Genomic DNA, 12,491 nt, shown 5'->3' with positions numbered 1-12,491 from the left:
ACATGTTTTAATCATCAAATTCAAAACAGCAATTTTAATATTTCATTGCTAACCATTCTATTTGTTAAGAGAAATAATTATGTTAATATTTGTGAACATACATAGATTAATACCTGGCACTTAATAAGCACTCATTAAAGGTGGGGGAAGGCAATGGCACCCCACTCCAGGACTCTTGCCTGGAAAATCCCATGGACGGAGGAGCCTGGTAGGCTGCAGTCCATGGGGTCGCGAAGAGTCAGACATGACTGAGCAACTTCACTTTCACTTTTCACTTTCATGCATTGGAGGAGGAAATGGCAACCCACTGCAGTGTTCTTGCCTGGACAATCCCAGGGACAGTGGGGCTTGGTAGGCTGCCATCTATGGGGTCGCACAGAGTCGGACACGACTGAAGCGACTTGGCAGACTTGGCAGAAAGGTGGGTTATTAGTAGAAATATTAATACTAGTAATACTATTACTGGGCTTTCCTGGTGATTCAGATGGTAAAGAATCCATCTGCAATGCAGGAGACCCAGTTCGATTCTGGTAAGGAAGATTCTTTGGAGAAGAGAATAGCTACCCACTCCAGTATTCTTAGTTGGAGAATCCCATAGACAGAGGAGCTTGGCAGGCTATATATAGTCCATGGGGCTGTGAAGAATCAGACGTGACTGAGCGACTAACACCTTCACTTTTTTCACTTTCAATACTAGTGTTAGCAGTAATAAATAAAATAAAGATTAAATCACTATGAGCTGGTATGTTGCTGCTGCTGCTGCTGCTAAGTCGCTTCAGTCGTGTCTGACTCTGTGCAACCCCATAGACGGCAGCCTACCAGGCTCCCCCATCCCTGGGATTCTCCAGGCAAGAACAATGGAGTGGGTTGCCACTTCCTTCTCCAATGCATAAAAGTGAAAAGTGAGAGTGAAGTCTTTCAGTCATGTCCGACTCTTAGCGACCCCCCTGCACTGCAGCCCATCAGGCTCCTTTGTCCATGGGATTTTCCAGGCAAGAGTACTGGAGTGGGGTGTCATTGCCTTCTCTGATAAGCTGGTATAGATGGTGCCATTTTCTCACTTCAGTTTGGCTAAATAAAAACAGGTACTGCCTAATGATAATTAGCTCAGCACTAAATAAAATCACAGATCAGTCTGTGGAGTAATGTGCACCTCTGAAATTTCTTTCAAATTCTAAGAACTTCCAACTCTGCTTGTAATAACTTTTTAGGTCAGAAGTTTTATGAAATTCTACTTTAAAAATATCTTTAGAAAATAAAGCAATTCCAAGTGTTACAGATAGATCACAATTTCATCTAGTTTTAAAAAAATAGGACAAATATAATTAATAAACATTACATTTGTGATTGTAATATACTGAATACATCTAAATTTTCATTGGGTTATTTTCTATTTGACTTCTCTAAAAAATACAAATTCTTAGAATTGAAAGTTGTAGAAAATAATCTCTTGTGAGTTTCCTCAATTTGCTAAACACAGCTAAGTAATTACAGCATGTCCACATAAATGCAGAAAATAATTATAATTTTAAAAATAAATTGACATTGAATCATATATAGTACCTGTTTTGTTCAATCAAAATTTTCAAAGTCCTTGGATTTGTCAAAACAACATCTGCATCCACACTAAAGTAATATTCACAGTTTTTATCCTGACGGCAAAAATCCCTGTTGTTGAAAAAGAAATAAAATAGGCATTAAATAAACCAAATATTTGAAAATATTGGTTGAAACTGTTAACATAAATCTCATGTAAAATACGGTTTTTCTAAAATACTTTTCTAATCAAAATAGTAAGACAGTATCCAAAAGGGTAAATATTACTTTAAATTTCAAAATGGTCAGTTGATCAACACAGATGTTCATGGATAGAGCAACACTAAAACTTTTAGGGCAAGTGAAATATATTTTCAAGCCATGAAATACTTTAAACCATAAAGCATCAGGTCAAATGGGCAATTTATAGTTCAGCATTTAGTCCTCTCTAAAAGGGAAACATACTTTATATTAATGTTTTTGTCAACAGAATTTTTTCACAAATCAAAATATTTTCTACACACACACACACATACTCACAGAGCAAAATTCTGTATATCTACAATTTAGTTTAAGTGAAATCTTGGAGGTACAGGAGTATAACTCTTAAGGTATTAATACTTTTTAAACTTGATTTACATGGAATTCTTTCCAAAATAATCACTGCCCTGCTTCTTATATGGGACATGGATTATGATGTATGCTGTTCCTGGTACAGTCTGGAGCACTATCATCAGGAACACAAAGGAATGAACTACTTGTGATACATGACATGCTTCCAAGTACTGTGGTTTCTGCATCTGGGGTTCTTTCTGAGCTCTCCTCTGTCACTGCTTATCCAAGTTATCATTTTCTGCTATTGACAGTATTTATCTCCATAACACATTTGTTTCTAAGCAACTGTCAAACAGGATACCAGATAGAAAGATTGTTAAAATTGTTCAAAAAAAACATTAGAGGAAATGATTTTAAAATACTCTATGTATGGTGACAGATGGTAACTAGACATTGTGGTGATTATTTCACAACATATACAAATATTAAAGCATTATGTTGCACACCTGAGACAAATATTATATGTGAATTATACTCAATATAAAATAATAAACTAAAATAATTTTTTAAAAGCATTCCAGATTATCTTGGATAAAAATCAAAACATTTATACTATATGATTTCAAGATGAATATAAATTCTTGGTAATAAAGTGTGGCATTCATCTTAGAGCAACAAGACAGAACAGAGAGTTCCCAATCATGCATAAATACTCAGTCACCTAATTTAGGACCAAGGCCAAGTCAATTAAGTAGGAAAAGAAAAACCTTAAATTGAAAAGGAGTGGGTCTCTTTAACAACCTAGTGGGGTGGGATGGGGAGAGAGATGGGAGGAAGGTTCACAGGGAGGGCACTTATGTAAATCTATGGCTGATTCATGTTGATATTTGGCAGAAAACAATAAAATTTTGTAAAGCAACTATCCTTCAATTAAAAAATAAATAATTTTAAAATAAGAAATAAAAGTAGCATTGAAACAACTGGAATTTCATTTGCAAAGAATAAAATTTGACCCCTATTTCACTCAAAATACAAAAATGTATTCAAGATGAATTGCAGATTGAAACATCTTAGACATAAATGATAGAATGATAAAGCTTATGAAAGAAAAATTTCAAAGAATGGATTCATGACATCAGAATAAGATTTCTTAAATAGAAAAATAAATACCAAAGCATAAAAAAATGAAACAGAATTTTATTAGATTAAAATTTCTTCTCATTATAAGACAATTCTTAAAAAGCCAGAATAAAATATCTTTCCATACCCAGTAGAGTGGCTAAAATAAAAAGATGTGCAATAAATGTTGAGAAACATGTGGAGCAGCTGGAGCTCTACCACCTTGCTGTTATAAGTGTAAAATGTCCATTCATTTTGGACTATTCAGCAGTTTCTTAAAAAGTTAAACATAATCTATCCTAACCCTGGGCCCTAGTTAGTCCATTCCTTGGTATTTTCCAAATATATTCTAAAGGATATATGTATACACATGCACACACACACACACACATGCACACACAAAATACATTTTATTCACACTTCTAATCAAGAATCTTCATTAGCAGTCTTATTCATAATGGCCAGAAACTCTACATAACCCAATGCCTATCAACTGTAGAGAATATAAGGCACTTGTAATATATTCATATGGAAAAACACTAGTCAGCAATGAAAAAGAATGAACTGCTGATAATTGTAATGACATAAGTAAATTAGAGAACACTGTGCTGAGGCAAAGTCAGACACAACAGAGCACATACAGAATTTTTTAAATTAGAGAAAACAGGTTCTAAATGTGGACCCAAGGTACTCTCCAATGATTAAGTTACAGAACCCTTAGTATTAACATCGTTTGATTTTTCCAAGGTCTGTTTTCCTGCCAGTCCTTATACACCCATAGTAGGCACTGTCTATCACTCTGGGCAGAGCTTCCATAGCATAATACAAGAATATACCCTGCTAAGAAGTGACCATCTCTTACCTTTTAATCAGTAGCTCTCTCACTACTGATGGGCATATTCAACAATCACTGAATAAATGATTGTCTTTACTGCAACCAAAATTTTATAAATAATCCGTCTGAAGTTATTAAAGGGGCTAGACAAAGGACCTAAAGTATTTCCTTTATGGTTATAGTACTATTTAGATCATGCATGCATACATGCTAAGTCACTTCAGTCATGTCCAACTCTCTGTAACCACATGAACTACAGCCCACCAGGCTTCTCTGTCCATGGGATTCTCCAGGCAAGAATACTGGAATGAGTTGCCATATCTTCCACCAGAAGATCTTCCCAAACCAGGGAATAAACCCTCATCTCCCTGTGGCTCCTGCATTACAGGCAGATTCTTTACCACTGAGCCACTGGGAAAGCCCAGGAGGTAACTAAAATATCTGAAACATACATTTCTGTCCCACAAAACCTTCAGCTAATACATATTTAAACCACTGTTACATCAGTCACATGACTCATTTGTCTGAGGATTTAAATATTGAACTGAAGTTCAATTAATAGTTTCATTAAATATATTGACTCTCAGCCATTAATAGAAAATTGTAAATAATTTTCATGCCCCTTTAGACATAAATACATTCAAACATAGATATAGTTCTAAAGCAGAGGTTTGCTCATTGTGAATACACACACATACACACATACATGCACACATACACACACATGTGCACACACAGTTGAGACACCCAAGTTTAGAATATTAATTTTGAAGAAAAGTTTCTTTAGTAGATACTGGTAGAATTTATATTTGTTAAAACATACATTCCCATGTTTCTGGCTTCAGCTTGACTTAGATTTTCTTCTGGTCCTACTATTTTTATAGTAGTGATTTCATGTTTAGCTTTATCAAAAAATACTTTGATGTCCTTTTCATGATAAACTTCCTGTAACATATTTTAAAAATTGAAATTAGTTTCAAAAAAAATAAAAGTAGTGAGAGAAAATAAGACGACTGAAGTTTTCATATTGAAGGATGACTTCACATTCAAAATTGTGAACTCCACAATTCACATATTCACTCAATTACAGACAAAATGATAACTGTATTAAATGGTTTATATATATAAATGTCATCTAAATATCACAGGAAGAACCTAAAATAAGATACATAGGAATTTTTTTAAGATACTTTAAAATTCTTTTAATATCTACTTCTAGACAGATCCTTGCATTAATACTTAAACCCTGAGTGCTATAAAACATTTCTAACTTGAGAGGGAAAAAGGGCTTGTGGTAGAGAATCTTAGATATGTGTTGTAAAATATCCATATAAATATCTATTAAACCTAACCAATTTATCTGTTATCATCTTTTTAATAAAATAAATATTACAATGTTATTTTAAGCAGAGAGAAAAATTTATGGTCATATAGTCATTTTTTAACAAAAAGTAGGGAAAATTAATAAGATTTTATTGATAAGGAAATATGATGAGAAAATAATCAACATCAAAAGTCATCAAACTAGTGTGATTTGACTGTGCTAAAATTTAGATAAGATTATCTCCATCATTAGAGAACTTCAGAGTTTTTTATTTCTCAAATCTCACTAAGTATTTTTGAAAGCTTTTCACAGCTCATTAAAATGACATCATGCAAAAGCTGCAGAGAGGTAAAATTTTAAATAAAAGAAGATAAAAACTTCTGTTATCAAGGGGTTTTAGGTCCTATGAAAGGAGGAAAAGTGTAAAACACATTCCATAAAAAGAAAATACTTTAATATAAGTAATATATTACAATGCATTTTATAAAAAGCAAATGCTCAGTGCATTCACCCTTTAAAACTTATTTGAGCTAGTTTTTTGCAAATATATTAAATAAAATAGTCTCTGGAAAAGGCAAATGACTAGCTGATATGTACATCAGGAAGAAAGAACAATGTTAAACTAAAAGTATTAAGACAAAAGAGAGAAAAAACTATACTTCATGGCTATTGAATTTCTCCAAATGATAATAAATGTCAACAGTTTCAATGTGAAAGAGATAAGTAAATGGAAAAACATTGAGGAAAAATGTCTTTAAGTTTAGACTATATGTGGGAGGTTTTGGGGAGGATCTGAATATTTTTTGAAGGAAATGAAAGCCTTTGGGAAAGAGTATGTGATTAATCAAAACAATACTGTATCTGGAAGACATTTCAAGTTCTGATGTTAGGTACTATCACCAAGTGCATGCTGAGCTGCTTTGGTCATCCAACTCTGCGATCCCCTGGTCTGTAGCCTGCCAGGCTCCTCTGTCCATGGGATTCTCTAGACAAAAATACTGGAGTGGGTTGCCATGCCCTTCTCCAGGAGATCTTCCTGACCCAAGAACTGCACCCGCATTTCTTGCAATACAGGCAGATTCTTCACTGTCTGAGCCACCAGGGAAACCCAGGTATTATCATTAACTATTATTTTATGACCAGTTCTATAAAAGTAAGTACCAGTACGAACCCAAAGCCAAAGGACTATAGACTCTTTGACATCTCTTCATTATATACTAGGTTAAATTCATTAAAATGGCTGATAGTCAACAATTTTTGATCCATAAAAAAACTGACAGCTTCATGTGGCTCATCCCAATACTATGATACTAGTTACTGGATTTGAAAATACTTAGGTGCTAAAGAGGCAAGTAAGTAAGTAAGTGTTAGTCACTCAGTTGTGCCCAACTCTGTGAACCCATGGACTGCAGCCCACCAGGCTCTCTGTCCATGAGATTTTACAGGCAAGGTTACTAGAGTACGTCACCATTTCCTTCTCCAGAGGATCTGCCCAACTCAGGGACTGAACCCGGGTCTCCTGCACTGCAGGCAGATTCTTTACTGACTGAGCTACAAGGGAAGCCCCCTAAAGAAGCAAAGCAGTAATGATTTCAAAACCCCCACTGAATTTAACCCAAATTTAAAAATTTTTTATACATGAACAAATAATAACAAATAGTTTCAACTAATATCAGAGTTTTCACATAAAATAATTTATTTTTCAAATACTTACTTTGTTATGAATAAAGAATTTAAGTGCTTCTTTTGGGTAATCCAGTGTCAACAATGTGTTCAGAAATCGAGGTAGGAAAGGGGTTGGTTGCTCAATAAAAACACCTATTGTTACATTTGGATAGACCTTTGTTTTATGGCAAACATAAAAACAAATTATCATTAGCATGGTTTTACTTTAAATTCTATGCAAATATTAATCAATACAGCACAAAACATACTATAATATCAGTACAACATAACTTTGATTGCCCAGTGGCAATTCTCTAATACATTTTTGAGGACCCCATCAATGATTTTTACCAAATAACATCTTGACATTATGATTCAGGTTGAAGAGGAAGCTCACTACTGTACTTATTACAGGGACACTATAATTAAGGTTATTGCCTGCTCTAGTGTTGACTGTTCCCTTTAAAGTAGTCCTAAAAGAAACTTTCTTTAGATATGAATCTATTTTGACAGCTTCATCTCAGAAGCCAAAATGCTAACTGTGCTTCCTTGTTTGTTTCTGTGGCTTAGAAACTGAATGGTTAATCTGTGGCTCAAATAAAGTAATCATAGAGATTATTATGAGAAACCTCATTTAGCCTCATTACTAAAATCATGAGACTTTATTTCTATGTTTGAATCTTTTATTATGTTATATATAAGGAAAGCTATTTTGCATCACTAATATATCTTATCTTGTATCGATCTTAATATATTTTCTTAATTTCTACTTGGGTAAGTGTTAGAGGACGGCTTGTTTTTCACTCATTGCATGAACAATTCTGAAATATCTATTATTAGTCAATCCTCGTGATCAGAAACATTTAGAAAATAGAGGGAAAGTTCCTGGCTTGGAAACTTAAAATGGTTGAGGAAGACAAAAACATAAGTAAACAACCATGCAATAGTATTTTTATTAGAACTATATGAAAGATTTCTTTATAATGCCTTTTTAAACCCATGGTTTGAAGCCTGACTTTAGAATTTTAAATTACAAATTATATACAAATGGGTGAAGGAGATCAAAAGGTAAAAAGGAAAGACAAATAAGTACATCACACTATTGAACACGAAAAATTTTTAAATAACAAAAAACTTCTAAAAATAAAGATTACAGATTTTTTAAAGTGCCATATATGTTAAGTGCCGAATTAGGCACCTCTCCCCCATCTTTTCACACATAATACCTCATGTATTCCTCTGTCATCTGGTAACCTAATATTTGTGTGGATTGAAGTACAACTCAAACACGGTTGTATATATCAATTCATTGTATATATTCATTCAGTTACTCAAATATTTATTACTAAGTCCATAAACAAAGACAAACAACTAAAGAAAAATAATTCTACATCTAGGAGTTCTCAATTTAATAGGGGAAATGAGTAAAAACTGGATGACAACTCTCCCTTATCAAATGAAGTGACGCATGTCATTTAAATTATATAATAACCTTAGAAGTCATTTATTATTCCAAATTTATAATATGAGGAAAGGGAGATTTAGAGCAACTCAGAACACATTAATTAGTAGGTAAAGAGTTAGGCTTCACCATGCTACATCTCCACTATCAGTCTAAGTTCATTTTATACACTAATGATAACAACAGTACAGATGATAACAGTTAAGTATTATTCAAGGCTTAGCATTTCATATATGTAATTTATCATATAAAATATCACTATATACATAAACATATATGTGTGATTTCTTTAAGCCTCCTACCAATCCTCTGAGACAACATTATCATTTTTTCATATAAAGAAACTTGCCCATGGCCGACATCTTAGAATATGCTAGCCCTAGACTGTAACTACCCATATAATTTTAATTTTATATGCATGATTACTATATATATAAAATACATAAGAAATTTATTTTTATAATAAAATGGCTTTCCTTTCTAGCAGTCTGTAAGACAAAAATGGCTTGAGAATCAAGTTACTCCTATGTGCAAAAAAATAAAGATAAAAAATTATAATATAAATATTTTTCTGTCTTGGCACCAGAAAGTTTATGTTAACAGGAAACCAAACAGATAAAAAATTTTAACTCTTCCTCCAGAAGACAGCACTCTTTTGAAAAAAGGATCAGAATGAATTTTTAAACATCTTCATGATGCAGCTTCATTCAGAAATTTTCTGGCTTTCTTTCCAGATAGGAAACATTCAGCTTGTTATTTCAGAGACTGGCCAAAAAAATCTTAGTTTCAAGTAAAAGAGGGCTCTATTCAGAAGCTCCTAAATATGAACAAATTACTCTTTATCCTCCCTTTCAGACAGTGATAAAAACAGAAACTACTTAATTCAGGACATTTAGTACTTTACAGTGAGATTATTTTGAATTTGTATGAGTCCAGAAGTCACCAGAACTATATTAAGGGGAATTTTATTTGTGTCTACACTTATCTGGCATGCTGTAGATATTCAACAAAACTATGGTAAGTAAAGGAAATAATCAGTCTTAATGACAAAATTATCCTTAGAACCCAATGTTCATACACATAATAGTCTTCCAAAACATAAGAGCCAATTTTTGAAAGAAAAATATTACCACAGGATATCCTAAAACTGCTCTGGTTGATGTAAGAAGAAGGATGCATAAAACATTTTATACATAAATAATAATTACTTCCAATTGCATGTTTATCTTCAAAGTATAAATGGTAAACTATAGCTATAATTCTATATGAAATATATGTAAAAGTAGCACTATTCTTGGCATATAATATATATGTGGCATCTAGGCAAAATTGCACAGTGGTCAAAATTATAGGGTCTGGAACCAGATTGCCTAAATTCAAATCGCACTTCCAATATAAAAAAAAAAAAAAAATTCCATGCCTTAAGTAAGTTACTCAATGTGGAGGTACCTCAGTTTTCTCATCTGTAAACCTCAGTCAAACCTATGGGATTTGTAAAATTAATATGAGTTACTATATATAAAATACTAAAACAGTCCTTAGTTATTTACTATTATTTTTAAATCATCAAATTTGAAAATCAAGCTAATCAACTAATTTTGACAGATAAGATTAGTCAATACAAATACTGAAGCATTATAACCATTATTTTCCTCAATCCTTTGACCAAGTTAAAGACTAAAAACAAGAATTCCCACTCATAGCAAGCTAGTATATATTAACAACCAAGCCCCTTTTACTAGGGTCAATTCGGGTCAATTATTGTCTGGTTTTTCTAGAAATACACATATCTAGCAATTTTCTGTCATCATGCTTTAGATTTATAAATATATTATCTGCCAAATTATCAATACTATAAAATAATGTGTTGTTTTTATTTTACAAACCATTGCATTTCATGAAAATATACTTTTATTACTACATTTCACCCAGAGTCAATTCCACTCACATCTACTGCAGACAAGTCAATTGTATCCACTTCACAAAAAGTGCAGCCATTATCTTGTGTCCATGCATTAGGTATATAGTTTCCAAAATAATTCAGGAGGATCTGGAAAAGAAGGAAAACTGCACTATTAACAAAAGTAAGACTTTCCCATCAATGTACTTTCATTCTATAAACCTCTAACTTCAAAGCATGTTTTCTGCATTAGGTACATCCCCTTAATAATTCTACAAATATTTGTCACCTAGAGATACACAGTGAACAAAGTTCTCTCCAGACTGTGAATCATAAATGAAGGCAAGCTTTGTCTAGAAATGCCAAAAAATGCATTATACATCATAAAGCTAACATTTCAATATATCAAAAATAAGAAGAGACACCATTAAAGCAATATGTCAAACGATTTACCACAGTTTTAATTGAACTAATGAAGTTTATTAACCAAAACAAAACAAATAAAAGCAGTTATGTGAACAGTAATTTAGTAATAATATAAATATGCTTAAAGGCTCAGTCTAGACATGTACAGTGAATGGGTAAGTGCCAGTGTGACCTCTTACCACCATCACCACACAAAACAAATATTGTATATACTTTATCACCAAAAGGCACTAAACTCTTCTGAGAAACTATAATCACTATAACCCAGGCTTCTGGGCAGTGATTCTGGAATACTGACTTGAGGAAAAGAAATCCTGTAGATTAAAATAGATCTAGAATAAGTTCTAATTAGAGCCACCCCACAAACCCTATTATAATAGACTAGAGTGGGGAGGGGAGGTAGAACAAGATGGCAGAGTAGGGAGATCTTGGACTCACATCTCCCCACACATACACCAAAATTACAACTACATAGAGAGAACCATCTCTGAGAATGACCATAAGACTAACAGAAAATATCTTCTATAACTGAAGATAAAAAGAAAAAGCAACAATGAGACAGGTAGGAGGAACAGAGACACAGTTTAGTCAGAACCCATGCCCACAGTGGAGCAATCCACAAGCAGGAGGGGTATCACAGCCCTAGGGGTCTTCTCCAAAGGGCCAAGGGCCCGAGTCCAACCTTGGGCTCCCCTTCTTAGAAGACCTGCACCAGGAGGATGAGCCACTATAATATCTGGCTTTAAAACCAGAGGGGCTTACATGTGGGAGAGCCAGAAGCCTGTAGGAAACTGAGACTACTCTTAAAGGGTGAAGGCACAGATTCACTCTTTCCAAATCCCAGTGCAGAGGCAGCAGTTAGAAAAGTGCCTGGGTCATACAAGAAGGAAATTTATTTATTAATTTTAGGGCATGTACCTGAGGGGCACAATCTGTTGAAACTTTCTCTGAGTACAAATGAGCTGGCAGATTGTGACCAGGCCTTACAGCTGGCTGTACTGGGAACAAGCCCCATACACTAGTGCACCCAAAGCAATTGCAACTCAGCGATAACAGGAGTAGCACACAGCCCAAGCAGAGGACACTTCTGGAGTACCTGGCTCTGGTGACCAGGAGGGGCCACACTACTGAACCCCACAGGAAACCTTCTATACAAAGTCACTCTTTAAAGACCAGGAGATAATAGCTGATCTACCTAATACATAGAAACAGAAAATTACTTTATATGAGGAGACAAAGAAATAATGTTATAAATAAAAGAACAAGACAAAACCTCAGAAAAGGAATTAAATGGAATGGAGCTAAGTTAGAAACTAGAGGGAATCACAGGCAGATTAGATGATGCAGAGGAAAGGATCAGCAATATGGAAGACAGGCTAATAGGAAATCACCCAATCAAAACAGCAAAACAAAAAAAGAATTTTTAAAAATGAGGATAGTTTAAGGAGCCTCTGGGGCACAACAGGCATTCTAACATTAGCATTATAGAGTTTCCCAGAAGGAAAAGAAAGGGACAGAGATATTTCAAGAGATAATGGATGTAAATTCCCCTAAACTGGTGAAGGAAACACACTCGAGTCTAGGAATCCCAGAGAATTCCAAATAAAGTCAATCCAAAGGGACCCTACACAAATACACTACCATCAAAAAGTCAGAAGTTAAAGATAAA

The 12,491-nt window shown here is 33.9% G+C and overlaps 1 protein-coding gene across 2 annotated transcripts in view; it reads right to left on the bottom strand.

The window, feature by feature from the left end:
- PLOD2 (procollagen-lysine,2-oxoglutarate 5-dioxygenase 2) overlaps positions 1-12,491 on the bottom strand; it is a 121,218-nt gene that overhangs the window by 14,809 nt on the left and 93,918 nt on the right. For both annotated transcript variants that reach the window (XM_070374909.1, XM_070374908.1), the window contains exons 8-11: positions 10,445-10,546; positions 7,084-7,209; positions 4,869-4,990; positions 1,564-1,668 (exon numbers count right to left, since the gene is read on the bottom strand). In XM_070374909.1, coding sequence (XP_070231010.1) covers positions 1,564-1,668; positions 4,869-4,990; positions 7,084-7,209; positions 10,445-10,546 — 455 coding nt within the window. The remainder of the gene's footprint in view (positions 1-1,563; positions 1,669-4,868; positions 4,991-7,083; positions 7,210-10,444; positions 10,547-12,491) is intronic.

Source organism: Bos mutus, chromosome 1, assembly GCF_027580195.1.
Source record: "Bos mutus isolate GX-2022 chromosome 1, NWIPB_WYAK_1.1, whole genome shotgun sequence".
In the NCBI taxonomy this organism is placed as follows: domain Eukaryota; kingdom Metazoa; phylum Chordata; class Mammalia; order Artiodactyla; family Bovidae; genus Bos; species Bos mutus.
Note: the sequence above shows the minus strand (reverse complement) of the source record. Positions and strands in the feature narration are given on the sequence as shown.